The sequence below is a fragment of the Bacillus rossius genome, chromosome 1, assembly GCF_032445375.1.
Source record: "Bacillus rossius redtenbacheri isolate Brsri chromosome 1, Brsri_v3, whole genome shotgun sequence".
Classification (NCBI taxonomy): Eukaryota; Metazoa; Arthropoda; class Insecta; order Phasmatodea; family Bacillidae; genus Bacillus; species Bacillus rossius.
In genome coordinates this window covers 54,914,156-54,937,414 of record NC_086330.1, presented here as the reverse complement: position 1 = coordinate 54,937,414, position 23,259 = coordinate 54,914,156, and the positions used below count along the sequence as shown (strand labels likewise).

The 23,259-nt window shown below is 38.7% G+C and overlaps 1 protein-coding gene across 1 annotated transcript; it reads right to left on the bottom strand.

Moving 5' to 3' along the window:
* Positions 1-402: 402 nt before the first annotated feature.
* On the bottom strand, positions 403-22,064 carry LOC134536238 (protein obstructor-E-like). The gene is made up of 5 exons (XM_063375934.1): positions 21,976-22,064; positions 8,103-8,387; positions 5,460-5,660; positions 2,933-3,128; positions 403-729 (listed from the first exon to the last, which is right to left on the bottom strand). The coding sequence occupies exons 1-5, from the start codon at positions 22,031-22,033 to the stop codon at positions 585-587; spliced, it is 885 nt and encodes a 294-aa protein (XP_063232004.1). The 5' UTR covers positions 22,034-22,064; the 3' UTR covers positions 403-584.
* Between the last annotated feature and the right edge of the window lie 1,195 nt (positions 22,065-23,259).

Genomic DNA, 23,259 nt, shown 5'->3' with positions numbered 1-23,259 from the left:
GCATTTGCCCAGAGCACCAATTTTTGAGGCGTGGTAGAATTTGAGGTGCAAGAAAAAATAAAATAAAAAAATTGAGGGAAGGGAAACATAGGTTTTTTAACGTACGGTAATGATTTGATAAACAAAAATACATGTCAAGGGGAAATGTTTGTTTACACTAACTGTTATAACTTTTGCAGGGAGCTTAAAAATATTAGGCCTTAAACCATGGTGGGCGCCCTGGTAATAAATGATTTCTGTACTCTAGCGGGTAAAATTTACACTAATATGTCGGTAGCGCACTCTAGCAGACCAAAACCAGATGGCAGATACAAGATGGCGGACTTGACATCATAAAAGGAAGGGCGCCCAGAGTGCTAGCTGCCTGGAATCGGGGCCTGCGTCTTAGTGATCGTTACTCTATTTTTTTTTTTTTTTTTTTGATAATTTATTCCGACTGCAGGGCAAAGTTGCACGAGCGGTTAAGTTCGGGGAACCGATCGGGTGGGTCAGTGAACGGTAGCCTTTTCCTTGCGCGACGCACCCTGTGGACCTGGAGTTGCTCGGGCGGGGTTGCAGAGGGTAGTAGAGGGGGGCAGGACGCATCACGCTTCTTCGGAGGTCTCCGCGGGCCGCTTCCGGCCGCCGTTCCTCGTCTTGTACACGCCGTCGGACGCCTTGGGCCTCGGCTTGGGGTTCTCCAGGGCTGCCAACTGCTCGTCCGTCAGGATGCCCTTGTACCAGTCCTTGCTGGGGAACACAACGTGAATGAACCATCGTGAGCAGCTTGCGACAAAAACAAACATCGTCCCCAAAAATTATATAAATATTTTTTGTCAGTCCTGTTAAACAAAAAATTATTTAAATATCGTTTTTGAAGTTATCCTTCTTAAGGCGCGTTATGAAAAAAATAAATTTATGAAAGTGAATTTTTACGATGCGCGCGAACCATGCAACGAAATTTTCACAGGATGAAAGGAAGGCTACATGCAACAACAAAAAAAGAAGCTACAAACAAATAAATATCTTATACAGGTACTGTAGTGACTGATATTGAATTCTGGTCCATATAATTGAAAACCTTTATTTATTGTGAATATTAGTGATATAAATTGTGTTTATAATCTTTTTAATGTGTATTGTCAAGTGTAATTATATAAGTGAGGTTAGTTTATACCTACATATTTAGGCGCGTAATGAAAAAAAAATGAGGATTAATTTTTTCGATGCGCGCGCTAATGCAACAAAACTTGGCAGGATGAAAAAAAGGCTACATACAAACAAAAAGTATACAAGAGTACAGATCCCTAACCCCATACATATTTTCCTGAGATTTTGTGATTGTGAATTTTTAATACCTATGACAATTCTTGTAAGATATAAGACTAAAAAACGTGGGGCGCATATAATAGATAACCGGGACGCCGGTAGTCACAAAGCGCAGTGTTTGAGCGTTTGCCAACACTACTGGGTTGTATGACACCTTTTGTCCGCGGCGCTGCGAAGTTTGATTGTGCTTGTTGTTTGGTGTGTGGACTCGTACAGAGAAGTAAGGAAGGGTCAAATCGGTAATTTTAAAGCTGAATGTTTTATTCAGGAGGTATAATTGAGCCCTTGTATCTGGAATACCGCCTCTGAAAACTATACAAACGAGGAATTTAAGAAGCATTAGTGGGTGGTATGGCGACATTGGAAGTAATAACACCACAGCTGCTGATAGCTTTCGCGAATGCTAACGCGTGGTTAAAAGGAGCCTAAGAAAAGTGGTCGAAAGAATACTCCAGCGAAAAAAAACTTTGAGGGAGTTTTATCCTCAGCGGCAGAAATGCATTGTTAGGACATGGCGACTAGTGTTTGACGCTAGAAATAGGAGAGGTAGATGGGGGGATATATCCCTCCCTCCAATATACTAATATTTCTAACATTTCCACCTGCAAAAAAAGTAATGAAATTGTAAACGAACAGCGTGCAAAGTGGTTATATTCCTTTGCACTTTTCACGGGAATATTTCCACACCAGATGTTCGTTGGGTTTATTTCAGTTACATGTCTACCGTCAGCACACCAATCTCAGCCATCCGGTGCGGGAGCAAACGCTCCAGAATGACCAAATAGGATAATGACTTCTCTTGCAGACGGCCGCCAATTACAAGGGATTAATCGCAAGCGGAGGCATGCTCTATTGCAGTATAATGAGCTATAGTTCTTTTTTAACGTGAAAGCCTTTAATATCGCACTGAAACATACGGGTACCGGAACAGAAATTTGTACCGTAACGAAAATTTCTGTATTGTCTTGCCTTAATGATTCCCTAACTATTATTCTTACAGACATTAGTGCGGTGTCATTATTTAGCGTCTATAGTCAGCTCACTGATACGACCTTGAGTTTGCGTCGCGGGTGGACGGGTTGTCGGGGAAGGGGAACCGCGCGGATTGGTCCCCACCGGCGCTCTCGTTCCTTTCTACTCAGTGCAGCTCACGACTCAGACGTGATGGCGCGGTGATTCGTGAGTTTATGTCTGGAGTGTATTTAAAACGATTGATTTAAGCCAAAAATAGGCAGCCTCAGTCCGTGCAAGAGCTTGCCGAAAATAGAAACCACGCCTCTGGTTGTAAAGAGGAGGCTGTGGGCCACGCACAGGCACCCAGTGTCCGGCGCCGAGCGAGCGAGACTGTCTGTGGAGTCGCAGAGCCGCCACGGCGCTACTCCACGAGCACGCCTGCACCGTGGACATGGCGAGTGCAGAGAGCACCCACTCGTCTGTCGAACACGTCTCCGAACTGAGGGATATGAACATCAGTCCAAGTGAAGTGATGCAGCACCACAGGCGTGCAGCTGACATAGACGTTTCACATTAAACCAGCGGTCGTGTGTCCCGACAAGAAGCGGAGGGGGGGTGGGAGGAAGAAATGCATGCCCCCACATCCCCAGCAATCGTGCCGGCGACTCACCACTCAGGCACGTTCCTGGGCCAGTCGCAGTTGTGCGTCACGTCGTTGAACACCTGGCCCATCTTGCAGCCGTTGCGCCGCGGCACCTCGCCGTTGATGCACACGTAGAAGAACTGGCAGTCGTCCGGGTCGGCGTACCGCGGGTGCTGCTGGCCCTCCGCCATGCTCACCTTCGGGCACGTGAACTTGAACACGTCTGCGGGGCACACCCCGTCGTCACTCGCGGGCACGCTCCCAGACAAACACAGCTTACACTTGCAAACACACAGCTTACAAACTAATGTAAAGTTTCTTAGGTTATATTTTATATATTTATTTCTCAGCTATTATACATTTACAAATGTTTACAATCGTCAAAATACCGAATGTAATTTGAAGTGACTAGATGCACTCACATATATGCTTGCTTTCGTGAGTGCTAAATTTCCTGGTTAATTAAGTGAATATTGTTAACAAAGTGTAAAAAAAAGGAAATAAATTATTATTATTATTATTATTAAAAAACACATGAAACACATGATTTGGAAACATTATACATAGACACACGTGACTAAGAAACATGATACTTAATCACACGTGACTTATAAATAAAATAATTAGAAACACGTGATATAAAAACATGATACTTAATCACACGTGACTTAGCAACATGATACTTAGATACAAACAACTTAGAAAAATTATGCTTAATCACGTGGCTTAGGAATAAGATACTTAGATACACGTGATTTAGAAACATGATACTTAGACACACATGACTAAGAAACATGATAGTAAATCACACGTGACTTTGAAGTGAGATACTTATAATCATCTTGTTTTTAAACACACCTGACTTAGAAACATGTCTTAGAAATATTACATTTTAGAAACTTGATTTTGAAACACATGACTTAGAAGTATGTGACTATATGAACTCGACGTATAAACACACAGCTTCGAAATTTTTACCTAAATGGCGCACAAAAAAAAACAGGATTATTTATTTTAAAAAATGTTTGGCTTTCATACGCATACTACAGCCATTGACGTTTAGTGTTTTCTTTTAGTCGCAATGTTTGAGAGAAATAAATCCAAATTAAACTTTCATTTGAAAAACATAAACTTGGTGAAGAAATTTTTAAGATTCCACAAATAAATTTAGTTACGAAATATTTAAAAACCGTAAAAAATAATATTACGTTTCAACCATTTTAACCAACGGTCTAAAAAAAAATTACCAGCATTTCAGTAACGTCGCATCTGCGACGCGATGTAAATAGAACATCATTCGCATGTTGTCGCAATGTTGTCACAGATGTGTTGAACGTTATTGACTGGGAATTTATATTCCCGTAGCACATTAGTAACATGTGGCTTGGAAACACTCAACTTATAAATACATGACTTATAAACGTAACGTACAAACACGTGACTTATAAACATAGTACTTTGAAAAACACAGTTTATAAACACGCTGTTTTAAAACACACAACAAATAAAATTCTTAGTATTTACAGTTTTAAGTTTTTGGTTCTAACTCCTTGGATTGTTGGCTACCCAGAAACAATACCTTATTGGCTATAAAATACCCGTACCACTTCCTGACCCTCAGTTCCTTCTCGGCCCTGATTATTTATTCTTGTTTAAATGCAATGCAAAACGATAGTATGCCTCACCAGAAAGTAGTAGGGTTCTTTTATATTCAGCAAAATGTAGTTTATGAGCAACCAAACTACAAAACAATCGAAGTGGTTCAACCACATAACTTGGTACTGACATAGATTTTTTTTGTTATTGATTCGTGTATTTCTAAATTATGTAATTATAATTTATGTCTTCCAAAAGCAAATGTTCATTTATGGATAACTATCCAACAAAACAATCGGAAGCTGTTATAACCACGTAACGTATAGCTGTCGAAACTTAGACAATTATTTCTTGTTTGTTTCTATGGCATGAGTTTCTAAATCTCATTTTTTTTTTTTAGCCAGTTAAATGTAACTTGGCAATACTGTATTTACCTGAGTATAAAGCTATGATTTTTACTCAAATATGGAAACTAAAAGTGATGGTTGCCTTATAATTGCAAACTTGTATCTTGCTGATGGGAACAGCTTCGTTGAATAACTACAGCCTTTCTTCCTAAATATGTCATCTAGACAGTCCTAAAGCAAAACCAAATACACTAAAGACTCATACCTGACAGGGAAGAGTGGTAAGAAATTTACCCAAATATTTTTTAGAAAAAACATTGTTCAAGTTTATATTATAATATTACCTGGCTTCAAATATTGCTACCTTATTTTTAAAAACAATGAAACACTGTATGGCCTCCCTACCCCTCCCCTCGGGTCAAATTGCTGTTTAATGATTTAAAACAATTTTAAGAAAGGGGAAAATTATTTTTTCTATGAAATGGTACCGTATATATTAAACAGATGAATTGTTCATGCTTCCATATATTGGAATGACGTGAAAACAACGCCAGGTTGGAGCTGTTATGTGTTAGTATCTAGCGTGTCGGACAGTTTCGGCGGCCACCGACCTTCGGAGGTGCAGCCCTTCTTCTTGGCCTCGTCGGGCCACGTGCAGATGCCGGTCTTCTCGTTGTAGACCAGGCCGTCGGGGCACGTGATCATGTTGAACTTGCCGTCCACGCAGTAGTAGAATTTGTCGCACACGTTCTGCTCCTCGTGCTGGAAGTAGCCGTTCTTGCGGCGGCAGTGCAGCGTCGGCTGGGGCTCCTCTGCAACACGGGCACAGGCAACGCTGAGACCCCTCTCAGACCCGCCCGAACCCCTTCGCAAGCAGTCGACTCGTCCGCTCTGGCGGGCGGCCATTAGGCGCCTGTGCCACTCATGTTCTCATCCCCACCAGTAGTCTCGACACAAGAGACAGACACTTCTCGGCATTCGTCCATCACACCAGACGCCTAGTTGACTTCAACGAGGTATAGCAGAAGCTTGGAAAAAAGTGGCAACGAAAATGCTTTGCCAAACAAGGCGCAATCGGCAATTGCTTCTCTTCTCGCAGGAGAGTAATCGCAAGAAGTGTTCCTGCTTCCTACATCGCACTGACCTCCCGTTGGGAAGGGGAGTTGATTCCTCAAGATGGCTGGTGTGAAACCGGCCCAAAAAAAGGAGTCTTCACACGGCAGTCAACTAGTTGATACACTTAGATGAGTGCAACCAAACCGGCTCGTCTGAAAGAGGTCTAAACCTTCACGTGATCACCCCAGTAACGAGAATCTCAAGTGCGTCGTGGCATACTTCAGCCGCGGCGTCAATCGGGGTCAACACTCTCAGAATTGGGAAGTCGGGGTATTTAGGTCCATCTTAGGTTCAAGAATTGCCAATAGATCTTTCCAAGTCAACTGATATAAGCAATGTATTAGCTTTTGTTTATAGATAGTAATCCAGCGGTCACTTTCGCCAATTTAAGCTATTTAATAATTTTTTTTTGCGGGAACTGGAGGCAATTACAATCGCGCGCACATGACAATGTAAATATCAGCTAAATATAATCAATTATTTTGGCAACTGAGGGCTTCACGTTAGAAAACAAGAAACTTTATATATTCATAATTAGTCTACAATACAAATTATCAATAAGTTACGAATTGAGGTGGCAACACTGGATTCGCATTCCAGAGAATCTAGGTCCAAATTCCAGCCCGGCATTCCTGATTCCAGTTTTAAATGGTTTTCCGAAATCGCTCCAGGCAAATTAAAGGTTGGTTCCTCACCACATGCTATGGCCTATTCCTTTCCCCGGTGTCCCTGCCGCTACCATTCCATGTTACCGTTTTCAATGAACCTGCCTGCAACGTGAGAAAAAAAAATTATTACTCTATAAAAGCATTCACGCTATAGCTTCTCTGACTCTATGAAAGACAATAATCGTTTTGTATTCTACCTTATTCTGTGGGACATATCATGAAGACAACGGAAGAATCTCTATGAAAGGCAATAATGTGTCTTTATCCATAACTAATATTTTGGTCACATCTTCAAGACTCTATGGAATAACTCCTTGTGGATGAAATAATTTTACGGATATACTCACTGTATGGAAGACAATAATAGGTTTAAAATATATATATATATCTTTATTATATGAGTCACACCATCACTCTATGGGAGGCAATATAACATCTACTCATCATTAACTCTAAGGAATCACTAAATTTATGAAAGAAGTCACCTTTTGCAGGCACCCACTTTACTGAAGTTCAAATTGTATGCAATTATTACCATCATTTTTTCCATTGAACATATAACGGCTATAAGGAAGCACTAACTCTATGGAAGAACTCACTCTATAGGTGCACCCCTTAGAGAAAGCAATAAAATGTGATATCATATCCATCATTAGACTATGGGAGACATCATCATGGCTGTACGGGAGCACTCACTCTTAAAAAACTCGCTCTATGAAAGCAATAACTAACTCTATGGAAGGTGATAATCAGTCCACATCCATAAATAGTATTTGGAAAATCATCAAGACTACCGGGAAGTACGTACACTCTGAAGTCAATAATGAGTCCTCATTTATCATTATTCTACAAGATAAATCATCACAACTCTAAGGAAACGCAGAGTCTATGGAAGAACATGTTCTATGGATACACCCACTGTATCGAATGAAATTGCGTGTGTCATTATATCATTTATTAGTATATGGGACACATCATCACGAATTCCAGGAAGCATTTACACCTTGGAAGGATTCACATTATGATATAAATTACTATCAATGCACCCACGGTATAGAAGGCAATAGTGTATGTTATTAAAAACCACTTATAATCTGGGGGACACATCATCACGACTCCAAGGAAGCACTCGCTCTACAGAAGTACTAACTCTATGGAAGTCAATAATCGGTATATATCGATCATCGGCAGGCGCGCAACAACAGGGGGGGGGGGGGCAAGGGTATTTTGCCCCCCCTCTGAAACCTTGAAGTGGAGGCAAACGGGGGCATAGAAAGTGTTATGTAATCAATTTTTAGATAATAAAACTGTTTAAATAGCACCATTTTCCACCTTGAAATACAAATTTTCCCGGGGGAGGACCCCCGGACCCCCCGCTTCAATAGGAGGGATCGATGATTCTTTATGAAAAGGTAAATGTAGTTGTTGCGCCCCTGATTGATCGGTCACGACTGTGCCGGGAGCACTCACGCAGCTCGGGCCGCTGCGAGCAGTCGATGTTGAAGGGCAGGTCGCACTTCTCGTGCTGCGGGCTGAAGTCGTTGAACACCATGCCGTCGGGGCAGAGGCGCTCGTCGATGACGCCGTCCGTGCACGCGTAGTACTTGTCGCACTGGTAGGCGTCGGCGAAGTAGCCGTTGGGCTCGGGGCACTCGTCGGTCGTGTCGTCGTCGGCTGGCGGCGTGGTCGAGGTGGCCTTGGGGCGCCCGCCTCCCCCGGGGGTCCTGCGGCCGGGCGACTGCCCGCTGGCGGTCCCTGCAGACACGAGCACCACGCGGTCAGACCAGTCGCCTCCTCGGGGGACCACAGAGATGGGGAGGGGCCGGTGGCGTAGCTAAGGTGACTGGCGCCCCCGGCCGGACTTGAAAATGACGGCCCCTCTTGGATTAAAAAAAAGAGGGGGGGAGGGTTCAGTAACCGCGAAACCGTCGTGGCTCTCCCCCCCCCCCCCTTTTTTTTTCCATCCCTGCCATTCCTGCCCATCGCTTGCTACGCCACTGGGGAGGGCTGACAACAAAACTAATCTACTCCAGTCCGCACCTGACCTTTGAAATATGGTTAATTTTTGTGTATCATTTTAAATTATAGAAGTGAGAAATATACATAATGAAGAAACAAGAAATAAGTGAGAAAAAAAATTGGTTGTCTATAAAATCGGTTTGCGGACGATAGTTTAACGTGACATAGTCATAACAAAACATAGATGAAATGATTGCATATTTTTATGAATGAAATTGAATCAATTTTTATTGAATTATCACAATTTTGTATGGATACAAAGATGGAGTGAAATGAAATCTACAATTTAATTGATAAATTTACTTTTATTTGCACTCATTAATTCAAATATGTTTATTACTTAAACGAAGAGATTATTTTAACTATAACTTTTATACATGTTTGCTATTTAACTTCTTCCAATCTGTGTTATTCTGTTAAGGATAGGACGATGATAGGAAAAGTAGGAAACGAATGGGAGTGTTTCAAGTTTAATGTGCCTCGAAAAAGTCAAATCGATGGTTGTTCCAATCGAGTGGAAGAGAGATAGATGCGGCGCAAGCGTACAATGAGCGTAACGGGACACAGCGTAACGGGACAATGTGCGTAACGGGTTACTTTTTCGTGCGTGCAGCCGGCGTTCATCGATTTATTAGACGTTATCACGTCAATAAAAAAATGAAAATCTACTTTTTACACTATACTTATTTCCGGGATGAAACGTAGCCTATGCCCTATTCAAAGACAAAGTAATTATATACCAAATATCTTAAAAAACCTTTCGGGCGTTAAGGAGCTGAGTGGTAAACATACACATGCACACACTAACTTTCGCATTTATAATAAGTATTAGTGGGATATATATGTTATATATAGACTTTGTCGTGGAAATCTTAGTATTTTTGGTTTTAAATTTTTTGTAAATACTTTACAGATTCATTACTCATTACTACATCACATGGCGCATATTGTATTTATTGGTTATTGTTCAGAAGTTAATATGATAAAAACAAAAAACTCAAATAATTATCATTCATGTCTTTATGACCGGATTAGTTTCAAAAATATCTGGTCCTCAAAAAAAGTAATGCTGAACTTAACTGCTCTGCGCCGTTACGAAAATTCTTAGTTTTTTCAATGTATAAGTCTAACAGTGATTATTTGTTTTCATAAGTTAGCCAGAAAACATAATATTTAGTTTCGTAAAAATTACTATAATAAACGAACTGAGATAAATATTTGCATTTTTTAAAGAAAGACTATAAAAAATAATTATTTTCTTTAGTCTCGAAATGTGAAGCATTTTATGATTTCAATGAAGAAATATTTCTGAAAATGGGAGAGTAAAATTTTATCACATTACACAGATGTACCGAAACGGAAAATGAACTTCTAATGAGTTTCTTCGTTGCAACTATTTCACCAGAAATTTTTCTTTGTGATTACTCGTACATGCTAAATGTTTGCAAGTAGCAGCTAATATGAAGCATACAAAAACATTGTATATGCAATAGTTATGTTGTGAAACGTCCGTGACCAAAAAGCAACATAGGTATTAAGGAGAATATCCAATTACTTAAATCATGGGTGGTTGAGCCTTGAGGTAGATTAGGTAAATATCATTTTTATTAGTATTATTTGGCGTTGCCTTGCAGCACTACTTCCATGCTCCATTTATTTGGCTTGACATGGTATAAGACCTAGCTTAAGGAGGTGTAGCCAATTCTAGGTCATTATTTTATATTTACGTTCCAGACGGTTAAAATTGCTGACTTTTTGAGTATCTGAGCTTTCACAAAATGAAAAAAAAAAAAACATTTTTTGCCTATTTTTTGCACAATTATTGGCAAGGTTGCATTTTTAACGTTTTCTTGCTGTACGGATAAAATGAATGAAAATGAATATACAACTGTAACATTTTAGGTTTAAAGTCATCTTCATCTATGTGATATGTTTTAATTTCTTTCACAAAAAAAAATTAATTTATTTATAAGTCAAGTTGTGTTTAAGCTGGATTTTGAGTATTTAATGCAATGGCTAACTGTTAAAGGTTGGTTGGGTGGTTTGGATTAACTGATCATTTACTCAGCAGGATTCTGCTTGACCAGACAATCGTCCAAATATGGCCGCTCGCAGGAACCAATCACAAGTCAACCTTGCCAAAAGACTTGGCCTTCAGTTGTTCACCGCCCTTGAAAATGGCTGTACCATGGCACGTTGATACTTCCGGTACTTAATTATTTCCTCGAATGTGATATTAACCTCATAAAGGCCCAGAAGTAGTTAAATCTCTGGTCAAATAACCCTACGATTAAGAAATAATATTTGTGTACTAAATGTGAGTGAAAATATTTTCCCCCCTTTCTGTGCTCAACAAATCTTTCTAAGTTTTATCTTAATAATGACTATTTATTTCCTTAAAAATTAATAATTTTTAAACGTAATTTTAACGCGTCAATAATCTTAAAGAAATACGTAGATGCCCTGTAGCAATTGTAGGTTAGGATTTTCGTTTTTTTTTTTTTTTTTCACAACTAACGAATTTTCAAGCTGGTATTATCAAAATAAGTAATCAAATTTTACTTCACTTTACCAAAGCATAAAATAATCTGCCATAGCTTTTTATTCTAAAAGTGACACTACTTTGAGATACTGGTCACAATATATGGATGAAAATTTTCCAATTTTCGTTATGTCTTAAATTAACTTCAAAGTTTTTTTTTTTGGAGAACCAATTAAAACGATTATATTAAGTAATGTGATATTCGAATAATGTAACATAAATTTTTGACCTTGTAATACTCAAACCCTCAATTTTTCTCAATGCACAGCCACAGTTCAACACTCTACATTATTGTTGTTATTAGGTATTATTTCCTTAATATGATTCTTAAGACCCCAACTCCTTTTAAGTAAATAATATATTAAATTACAGACACTATATAACTCTTGGACACTTAAAATATTTTTTTCTCACGTGTTAAAGGGGGAGAATCAATCCAACGCTGCCTAAGTTTGCAGCGCTGCCTAAGTTGAATTAACGGTGTCTAAAAATATGTGCTCGCATTAGGATTGAAAAACACCAAACATTTTTGAACTTTTTAATATTTTTTTTCAGATTTGTTTGGTTAAATATAATTTTAATGTAATATTTTATTTAAATGAAGAAAACATATATTTTATGTAAAGAATCACTTCAAAATTTAGGCATTTGAAGTGTTCGTGAGTGGTCTTTCATATTGATGAAAGTATGTAAAGAAATAAGAGTTTTTTTTTTTTCGTTCTTTGAATGATTCTTACACGAGGAAGATTTATTAAAATTATTGTTTTGGATATACACCATTGCTAGTTTGAACTGTATGTCATAGAAAAACCCCGAATAATGGACAAAGGAGGATGAATACACAAACACACAGAAAACAAGCCAAAATCAAATGTTAAACGTTAAGACAGCACACAAAATTCCGTGGAAGGTATTAGGACAATATCTCAGCACCAAAGAAAAAAATTGGACTAACAACGATAAGACAGTTTGGTTTCACTGTCTTTCATTTTATTGGTGGGGAAAAAAAATTTTTGGATTTTATTGAGGGGGAGATATATCACCATTCCCGCCCCCCCTTTTTTTTTGCGTACGCTCTTTATTAAGAGGCATATATTATGGCTCCTTTAAATATATTGAAACATGAACTACATGTGTAATAAAATCAGTCAGTACGAACAAACAACTTCCTTGGACAATACAGCGACAGACAGAGGAACGCAACGATGATACTGAACAGATAATCTAGAAACACCGACAATACAGCGACGCACATGCGAACCGAGTGATAAAATTAAACGGGTATCCGGACAACACAACGACGTTGTGTTGTCAGAATACCTATTTAATTTCATCGCAGGTTTCCCATGTGCGTCGCTGTATTGTGGTTTTTTGTCCAGATTATATGTTTATTATCGTCGTTATGTTCCTCTGACTGTCGTTTTGTTGCCCAAAGTTGTTGTTTATCTATATTTTTTGTTTTTATTTTTGCTGAAACTGTGTCGTAGGTTCAGTCCACTGTGTTTGTCGGTGCTGTGATATTGTTGCGACTAATTCCTTCCACGGAATTTAAAATGTGACATCGGCTGATTTTGCCTTGTTTCTTGTATATTTATGTTTTCATCTTTATTTGTCCATTATTAGAATTTCTCCGTGACTTACATTTCAACCTAGCAATGGTGTATGTCCAAAAAAATGACTTTAATAACGATTTTTTTTTTTTGTAATCTCACAAACGTTTTCATTTAGCGACTTACCACGTGGTGTACTCTGTTAGAAATAACAGTAAACTTGCGGACTTTTTAAAGAAGGATTAACCAAAAATAAACTAAGAGTTCTTCGTAATCTCAAATGCCTAATTTGAGCTTCGTAGGAACTACGCCGGCTTCTGACTTCCGAATTACGCGTTTTTTTTATTTACACTTAACAAGTGTTTGAATGCTTTGTTAATGTAATAAGATTATATCTTTATATATATATTTCTTGTGTGCGTGTGTATGTCACTGAACTCCGCCTAGACGGCTGGACCGATTTTGATGAAATTTTTTGTGTGAGTTCACGGGGATTCGAGGATGGTTTAGATTCACAATTTGATATTTTATCTCGATTCTGAGTTAAGAAAAAACTAAAAAATGTAATGTGTGTCATAGATATACAAACTGTTAGTGTCATTCCTCTATGTCTACCGAGCAATAGCTTTCAAGCCATTACGTTACGTTTTGCTATTGTAAGGAACTAAGTAGAGAGTAAGAAAAAAAAAAGCTCTTGACAGTTTGTAGTGTCGCCATATTTGTTTCAATTTTCAATACCGTTTTTGTATATTACAATTTAAATTGCAGAAAAAAATCATGTTTCATAGACACATAAATAGTGAGTGTGTGTCATTTCTCTATGTCCACGAGGTCTCGCCGCGTTATTTTCTCCTTGGGGCGAACCCGTCCGCTTAATTAAATAAACAGGTTTTATCGTTGAATGATTTCATGATATATTTCATTAAAATCTGCTATCATAAAAAAGTTAGTTTTATAGACATTCAATATGTATCTCTCTCTCTCTCTCTCTCTGAAGATCAATCTATGAATCGTTACAAATTTGTTTCCTTTATTTTTTTAGTTTGATTTGATACAATATGATTTCACTAAAAATCAATTTCTACCCCTTCCTATTTTCATTTCCACATTACGAAGTTTTACTTCTTCCACGCGGAGGGACTCCACGCAATATTTTTTGCATGCAATTAAAAACTATTTTTTAATGATGCCAAAGAAGTATAACTTCACATGCGCGTACCTAAGTACACGCACCCATTTTTTAAAATTTAATTTCTTCTATATATATTTTTCCTCCCTACCTAGGGCATTCATAATTCTTTTAAATTTCACGTGTATGTTTTCAATGTCATTCGAGTTGTACAATTTTTTTTTTGTCAAATTGGTCATTATTTATACTTTGTTTCATTTTGGAAACATACGTATTTTAGGTATTATGACAAATAAAAAAAATTAGTTTCACTAACATTCTTAGGTTTTTATTGTGTGGATAGTTTCAAGTTTAATATTATGTAGGTACATAAATTCTTAAACTTATAAATTTCTTCGATATTTATTCATAGGTTGGTAGGGCCTACTAATATTTTCTATTTGTCAATATTGTTATTTTTTTACAGTACCTACTTATTTGCAAAGAGTTTGGATTAGTGTTTATAATTTATCTGCTGAGCGTCAAGAGTCTTAGGGCTGCCGAGACCGAAGACCAGAAATATTTATCAATTATGTAATATATTGTTGAAAAATTTGAATTTTACTATTTCAGGAAAGTTGATTTTCTTTATTAATTAGAATAGTTACGTGTAATTGCCATCTTCCTTTATTTCATATTAAACATTATGTTTGGTTGAGTGTGAGATAATTTTATTTATGTATGTTTTAATTTCATTTAATTCCTTATATATATTATTACCTACCTATTTCTATTAAATTTCAGGCGGATGTTAACATTGTCATTCCAGTTGTATAAATTTTTTTGTCAAATTAGTTGTTATTTATACTTTTTGTTTCATTTTGGACTATGTTTTTTTTATACTTAATTCAAAGATTTGTGGTGTGTACAGTGAGTGATGTCTATTAATTTCTATACTCCTTTGGATAAGCGGAATATTGCCACCATAAGTTTTACATATAAAGAAATCCTACAAATGTTTTAAACATTATGACAAATAAATATAGTTTCACAAACATCCTTAGTTTTTTTTTGGTGTGTATAGTTTGAAGTTTAATATTATGTATGTACGTAAATTCTTAAACATAAAGTTATTTATTAATTTATTTATATAATTATTAATAGGTAGGTAATAAGCTTTCTATTTGTCAATATTGTTATTATGGTAGATAGAAGTACAGTAAATGCCTACATTCTTATATTCCTTTATATCTCTTTCGATTTGGAGTGTTTCCGAGCCATTCGGGGTCCTCAACGTCAACCCCCCCCCCCCCCCCCCCCCCAGGTGGTTAAAGCCCCAAAATTTCGAAAGTTTAAAAAATTTGAAAAATCTATCTCTTTCGATTTTAAGTGTTTTCGAGCCATTCAGTGTCCTCTGTGAACAAAGCCCCAAAATTTCGACAATTTCAGGAATTTCAAACATCTATTCTTTCGAGATGGAGTGTTCCAAACCATTCGAGGTCCTGAACATCCACTTTCCGCAAAAGTGAAAGCCCCAAAATTTCGAAATATAAGAATATATATAAATTGGATGTTGGAATGTATGTCGTCGATAAACTCTTACACCGTTTGACTGATCGCCATGAAAGTTGGCACATCGAAGTGTTTTTATCATGGAGAAGGTTTTTATGCTAACATTTTTTTTGTAACTCGCCACTAGATGGCTCTGTAGCGCATCAACTTCTAAACCTTTCAACCGATCGCCATGGGTAAACAGAAAACCATAGGTCACAGATACACAAACAGTAATTATGTGTCATTTCTTAATGTCCACCACACTGGACATTTCGCTATCCATTTTTCTGTAACTCGCGGACAATATATCACCCGGTGTTCAGCCAGGGCAAAGCCGGGTACTGCAGCTAGTTTGATTATAAATGTTTAAAAGCAAGTGAACTCATCCTCCGTAAAAATACGAAGATAATCGTAAAATTACGAACATCCCTGGATGATTGGTAACCAGCATTCTTCGTAAATTTAAGGTGAAAACCATTTAACGGTGCGCGTTTTGAAGGTCGTGGTGCGTGCCCTTGAGGCGTGTTGACGGCCAACGGGCTGCAGCCTGTTTTCCTCGCCTCGCTCGACTGACCTACACTGGACCACAGCACCCGGCTTTCCCGGTCGCTGCGTGCCGCGCCGTCCGCCGAGAACAACATTCCTCGCCTCTGCATTCTGTGTGGCGTGAGACCTGCCAGATATCTGGCTGTGATGCCTGGCTTCGCACTGATTGATCAATTATGTCTGCACTATGCATATTTATAAAACACACGATTATAGAGAATTTTATTGGGTTTTACTATCCCTCACGCCCAAATTTAGGCCCTTAGGGAGGGTAGCTTACAAAATTAAATTAAATTAATGTAGTATCATTAATTTCCATAATTTGATCCCAAAACATATCTCACAGAAGTTACAATTCGAACAAATGCAGTACGTGTGTTGGCATTTTAGTTGTAATACTATTGGACTTCATATTTTAAAAATATTTATAGCTTTTTAAAGCTATTTAACTACTAAATAAAACTCTAATACTGACTGTCTGAAAGACAACCCACAGCTTAAAGTGGTGTACCTAAAGATTTCAACTTTGGAGTAATATTCCTTGAGTGCCCTAGGGGTGCACTAATGAAGGGATATTTTTAATCCCACCCCCTCATCACTAATTCTCCGGAACTATAAGACCTACAGACTTGAAACTTGGCACGTGTAAAGGCCGAGAAACGCTGGGTACTTCAGCCCGTAGATATATAAATATGCATTTGCTGTTTTGCAGAATTCAGCTCTTGCCATTATCGGAGCTCAGTTTTTAAGTCGTTGGAAATTGTTTTTGTTTTTTTCGTGGTAATGGTTTTTTTTCTGTGGTTTTATTTATTATCAAGGAGTTAGTTGACTCCATGATACTATATTCCGTCTCACACGCAGGCACCATGGCCGGGATGGCGTTAGAAGATTAGGGCCTTTGCAGGCAGGTAGACCTAACCGACATCACGTTCCCGTCCGCTTGTCAGGGCTGGTTCTGTACTGGTGTGAACACGCGTGATTTAATCACTCACTTTAACTGCAGGGGCCGGTTTTCACGACGGAAATTCTAACTCACACTTATCGACCATCATCATTATCATTTCCGCAAGGTTTTACGTAATGCAATGTGACGACTATGACGGTATAAAGTAGAAAATGTTCACCTTAAATTTACTAATAATGCTGGTTGCAAAGTATTCATGAGAGATTCGTAAATTTTCCATTATCTTCGAAATTTTACATGTCATAAGTTCACTTATTTGTATTTTGTTTTCAAAACATTGAAAAACTTATTAATACTCCTGAAAAAAAAACATAACTCATTTCTTCCGCTCGGAAGACTAAATACGGTTTAGTTTCTACGAAATCATAAATTACTAATAACTCTTGGATTGTTTGAGGCGGATTCTTTGTTTGAAAAGTCCGTAAGTTTAATGTGATTTCCTGCAGGGTGGAAATAGGCTTCAGGTAGGTTCTGCGCCGTGTCGCCTGCTGACTGTTCCCGACTCCCAAGTGTCGCGGCCCTCGCCGCGACCTTTGCGGGCTTGGCCACCCCTGGCGCCGCGTCGCGGGAGAAAGTGTGGTCGGTGTCGCGTCGTGGAGCCGCACAAAACTACCCGCCCATCAGGGCCGTACACACCTTGGACTCCAAGCCATTGCAAGTCCGTGATTCACTGCTTCCTTTCATTGAAATCGCTAGAATATGTGTCTAGAATATGTGTCGTACATACATACTTAATAATTGTAGATGAAAATACGTACTGCTGAGATAACACAACGATTGCTTTTTTTTTGTTAGACTCTACTATTCAACATGTTGCATAAGAATAGCCCAATGTCTAAAAAGTACGAATATTCCTACTAATATTATAAATGCGAAATTGTGTTTGTCTGTTTGTCCCTCTTTCGATCAACAACGGAGCCACGAATCGACATGATTTTTTTTTTCTGCATATAGATAGTTTATGGGCTGGAGAGAGACATATACCACGTATAATTATGAAATTTCTTCCGTAATGGAGTGAAAAAGGGGTAAATTCAGTTTTGTAGTAGAAAATCATAGGAGGTAGGTCATAGAAACACAAACAGTGAGTTTGTGTCATTTCTCTATGTACTACACCACACTGTCATAAATAGTTAGGTTTGGCAAATTCCTATCCTTGGCAAATCCTGCTTGGCAAAACCCATCCACTCAGTGAAGCTCGCGGCTGCTAGTGAACTAAAGCCGCTTATAACAGTTTAGTTTAGAACTTCGTCAATAGATGGCATTCCTTTGAATTTGTAACGCGCTATCGTTTGGTGCGTCCGTCACGTTTTGCCTAGGAGTTACCTGTCTTCCCACAAAATGGCTGAAGATTGGCGTCCTTGTTTTGCTGATACGTAGCCTTGATGCACCGAGATTGTGCTATCAATGCGACTTTAAAATCAAAATGTCCTGTTTATCAAGCTTATGTCCTACAGACTTGAAACTCGGAAGTGATGTATTATGATGTGTTTAGCCCGGGCAACGCTACTTCAGCTATTAGTGTATATTTATATTTGTAAACTATCAGATATCCATAGGCAACATATTCGCTACAGACCATTAAGTTTCTTGGTAAGGCCTTCATTCCCATTAAAATTCATACATTAGCTTAAAATAACAGAATATTTCCTACTGGCTTATAACCATGACGTTCCCGTGACGTCACTGAGGTTCGTGTACGTTCGTGTGGTGTTCGGCTTTACTCGCTATCTAGGACGATGCTGGCCTTGACTTATTGCAGTAAAGGAGCGAGCCAACCTTTCAGCGACTCTGCACAGCACTGCAAGAAAAATGACGGTGTCTTCCTTCTATAAGGTAACCTAAATGGAAAAGAAAAGGAAGATCTCTGGAAATGTATTCGTGTATTATCAAAATTTGTAATGCCATTTTTCTTACGTATTTTAAAACTTGTGATTAAGTCTTTCGGTGGCTTTTCAGCTAATCAAATATATTCCACGGTACTTTCACTCTCATAAAGTTCAATTTGGCACACAATACATTTTGTGCGTCCCTTAATGTTTACAAAGGTGAATATATACGGGTTCATGTTGCTACACGTGAGTCCGCCACCATGACGACATCCTCATCGGTATAGCAGGAAAAAAAAACACGTTCTATTAATATTTTGGCTTAAACTTCTGTTATGAAAATTTTTATACCCAGAGCCAGACAACTTGGAAGGGTGCTGAAATATTACCCTACACGGGAGCTGGTGCGCTAACAGAAAATAGGCATGCAAACTGCTAGGTAAATGGGTATCGTGTGGGACTGACTTTAAGGTCTTAAATTAAAGAGTTAGTGGACACTGAAATAAATTTTTTTTTTTGCGTATTTAAGATCACAAAATGGCGTTTTAACCAAACATAGATGTCCCCCTGATCGAATCATAGATACCAGACACGAGACCATTGCGGCTATGTGCACGTTTCCTGAAAATAAATAAATTACGGATATTCAGATTGTTCATTAACCGGGAACCGACTGTAGTCACATAGGTTACTGTATAACTAATTGTTATTAATCTAGTGAAGTCACTTTGGTAGGCTAACACATTAGTTCCAAACAAATTCTCTTAGAATCCAACGATGAATATGCAGCATGATAGCATTTTTCATTACTGTAAGCCTATTTTACATTTTGTTTTGGTTTGCAGTATACTTTATTCAGTACACACATTTTTATTTTAAATTAAGAAAATAGTATCATAGGTTATTTTATGTCTATAATTTAATTTTCTGAATAATTTTTAATAAATATAAAATGAAAGTAACATTAGTTGTTATAAAAGATTTTGATCAATAAGTGTTTATTCAACGTTTTATAATCTAAGGGGCCATTTTTATTACAAGCTTTTACCTAATTATGTAGTATTTTATTTTGAATTGACCGTTCGTATCGAGACTTTTTATTGCTGTTATATCTCGTCCACATATTTAGGAAATAAATTATTGTTCAGTTTTGCTAAAAGTAGTTTTATGACAATTCCATATTTTAAAAAAAAAATATTAATACAAAACTGTAAACCAAGTCATTTGATTCTCTCAATTTATGCTAGTACCTACTGAAATATAAATGTCATTTAAGGTTCTAGTTACTATTAAATTAGCACTTATTAGTTGATATAACCTTTTATTTTCAGGATTTAATAAACAGTTCTTTGAACGATTCTTACAGTGGAGAAGATTGATTTTAAAAAAAAAATGTGAGCAAGTCTTTCAGTTCTCGCCAGTGATGTGTAAAAATCTAACCTCGGTAACGAGCAAATTAATTTGTTCTCATCTTGTTTCCCTATGGTTTTATGAACTTTGTTTCGTGCCATCCATCACAGATGGCAACAAACACCGTGGTTACACATTTCCGTTCGGTGCGCCTTCCGTTCCGTTCACGAAATTATTCCTGCCAAATGCCGTATACCGGGAGTTCTGAGATGTTTTACACGTTAAAAACTATGCCACCGCCTTGAAATCGTGCGCGGTCGCTTGGTGTTCACGACCGGAGTCTGGGAGAAAACCGAAAGTGCTCACGAGTCCGTACGCGCCGGCGCGGCGTTGCGTCAAAAGAGTGGAAGAGTTTCTCCTCCGGGCGGGCTCTTCCGTTAGAAAGTTCAGGCGGCGAACGAAACTGGCGTTCGGTTAGGTAAACGGTTCTGACTCGGCCGCAAGCGCGCTCTTGGCACTACGACCCGCGCGAGGCTTTCCCGCCGAGTTCCCGTCGCCTCTCGCTCCGTTGCGTTGACTTGGATCCCCGCGTGGACTCGAGGATCAAACTGCTCTTTTACACGAGTTGTTAAGTCATGCTTGTTTGTAGCTTTGATCATCTCTCACATTTCGGAAAACGCGATCGAATCCTCGAAACATCGGGAACCGTCTAATATGCTGAAGCGTTCGAAATGCTTGAAATTCGAAAGAGGAGAAAAAAAAATTAGAGATTCGGAAGGGAAATCAATTGAGGAAATGGAGTAATTAAAAAAAAATTAAACACTGAAAGCTCCGAAGTTTAGTTAGGCCGACTTGTGTTTTTATTCGACTTAGCCAATAGCTGTTTCCCAATTTATTGCACTCTCAATTTTTAATTCTACGTAAGTAAAATTAAAATTGGTCTACACCTAATAGTTCTTCAAGACCTACATTCGAATGGTAGGTTTGGAGTACTCTGGGTGTTTGGATTCCGGAAAATTGGTTTTCGACCCATCGCTATCGAAAATTGAATAGGATTTTCAAAACACTTCTAAACGTCCAGAAACGTAACCGAGTGTTATAGTTTTTCAAAGATAAACTTTCATGGAAGCAACTGGTTTCGAGTTTATCTTCGAGCTAAAAGTACCTACTGTTTTCTGCTTTTTCAATATCTCGTGGTGATTTTGCCAGATTTACATAAATTAATCTTTGGTTTTTTACTGGAAACTTCTCTGAATCCAAATGCATAAAGCGGGGAATATTTATAAAAAATTATTATCTTAATGATCTAATTCAGAGAAACATTGCTAACAAATAACGTTAATTTAAATACAAAAAAAAAATCATTTTGATAATAACTAACTCTTGCATGCACCCTATGTAGTGAAATTAAGTTAAGTTCTTTTACAGACGATGTGTTACGTATGTTAATTATTAATATATATTTAAAATGCACATTTAGTTCATTCAGACTGTAAGGTAAAAAAAAATTGTTTTCCACCCTGAAGCATTAAATCATACTTGGGGACTTGATATACGTTGATACCTTACAGATTCAAATAAGTTTATATTATTTTCAAAACGACTCTGTTATCAAGGAAATTGTGTTCCCTAAATTTCTCTCATTTTATGTGCTTAGAAATGGAAGTTCAAGGCATTTGTTAAAACTGTTAGTGAAATCCGTATCCGTAGCCTTCAACGTGTGATTTATCCAGAGAACATCCCAGTTTATCTGTATAATGAACTGTTAAAGTATTGAACTACTTGCAACATGCAGTCAGTGGGAACATTGCTCGAGTATAACGGACGTTGTGCTGACCATCTGGAAAGGGGAAGCGAGGAACCAAGATGGCGGCAACTCACCCAGCAGCAGCGCCGCGGCGGCGATCACGAGAAGCAGCGCGGTTGTCGGTCCGGCCATGTCCGGGCGCTCTCACACACTGGAGCTGGCGCGACCTTGGCTGCCGCGCTTATAGCCGGAGAAACTGTTCCTTGCTGGAGCCTGGCCTCCAGCAGCGGCGGTGTCTCCCTTCCCCCCTCCTCCAGCCCCGGCGCTCCCACCTCGCCCGACGGCGGGTGACCTCGGGGACAGCACAGCACAGCGGCGCTCGGCAACTGCCCGCGACCTCCGCAGTCCGACAGCGCGGCTTGCTTCAACCTTTCATCCCGAAGCTTCACGAGTTAAACTTTACGTTCCGGTATTGTAAACGATGATTAGTCGTGAGCACAGGCAACGCCACAGCGTTGACAACCGCTAACGACCCTATTCGACATTGTCTTCCGCGGTGTGAAGGTGAAAGGGACGTCACAAACACCCAATACGAACCTAGGGAGAAGGATTAAAAATCCCCTCCCCAGGAGGGAATCGAACCCAGTCCCCTTGTCCCACCAGCCAGACACGCTAGCCACTAGAGCAGGTGGGCGATTCTTTAAACTATATTTTATGTAATTTTTTCTTCATTTCTTTGATTTATTATATAAACATATTATAAGTTAATTCATAACATCTCTACGATCATTGCATCTTAAATTAGCATATTAAATGTTTACATAAAACTATTTCTTCATTTAACACTGACCTACATAGTTCACAGTGTAAATATATAGGTAGACAGTCAGTTATATTTTTAAGTAACAATTTGTGTATTGTAGTTGCTTGGCTTCTGGGTTGTAGCAACGTACACAGCGGGACCTCCTGATGAGAAAGGAGATGCCACAACAAACACAGAATAATGATGTCGAGAATAATCTTAAAGCAGACGCGTGGTCCTGAAGAGGATCACAGGACGTAGGATGGCTGCGATTTTGCATCTGTCAAGAAGTGAGCTATATCAAGTACAATTTCCGTGTGCATGGGATGGCATCGCTGCATGGACAACAGCAGTTTCAAGGAGGGGGCAGAAGTACGAGGACTCTAGCTACGAGGCTGGCCAGCCAGCCTGTGCGCCGGCCTGCGGTGGGGTGCGATTCAGGTAGCACCCATCCCTCTTTTACCACTATGTGCCTAATACGTAGAGACCGGAAAAATTCGCGATTTCATTTCGTGATAGGCTAAAATACAAATAGTTATACCTCAGTGCTGCCTCTGCTATTGGCTCACAACTCACCTGGATGACTCTGAGCCAATGAGAAACACCCAACCAAAGC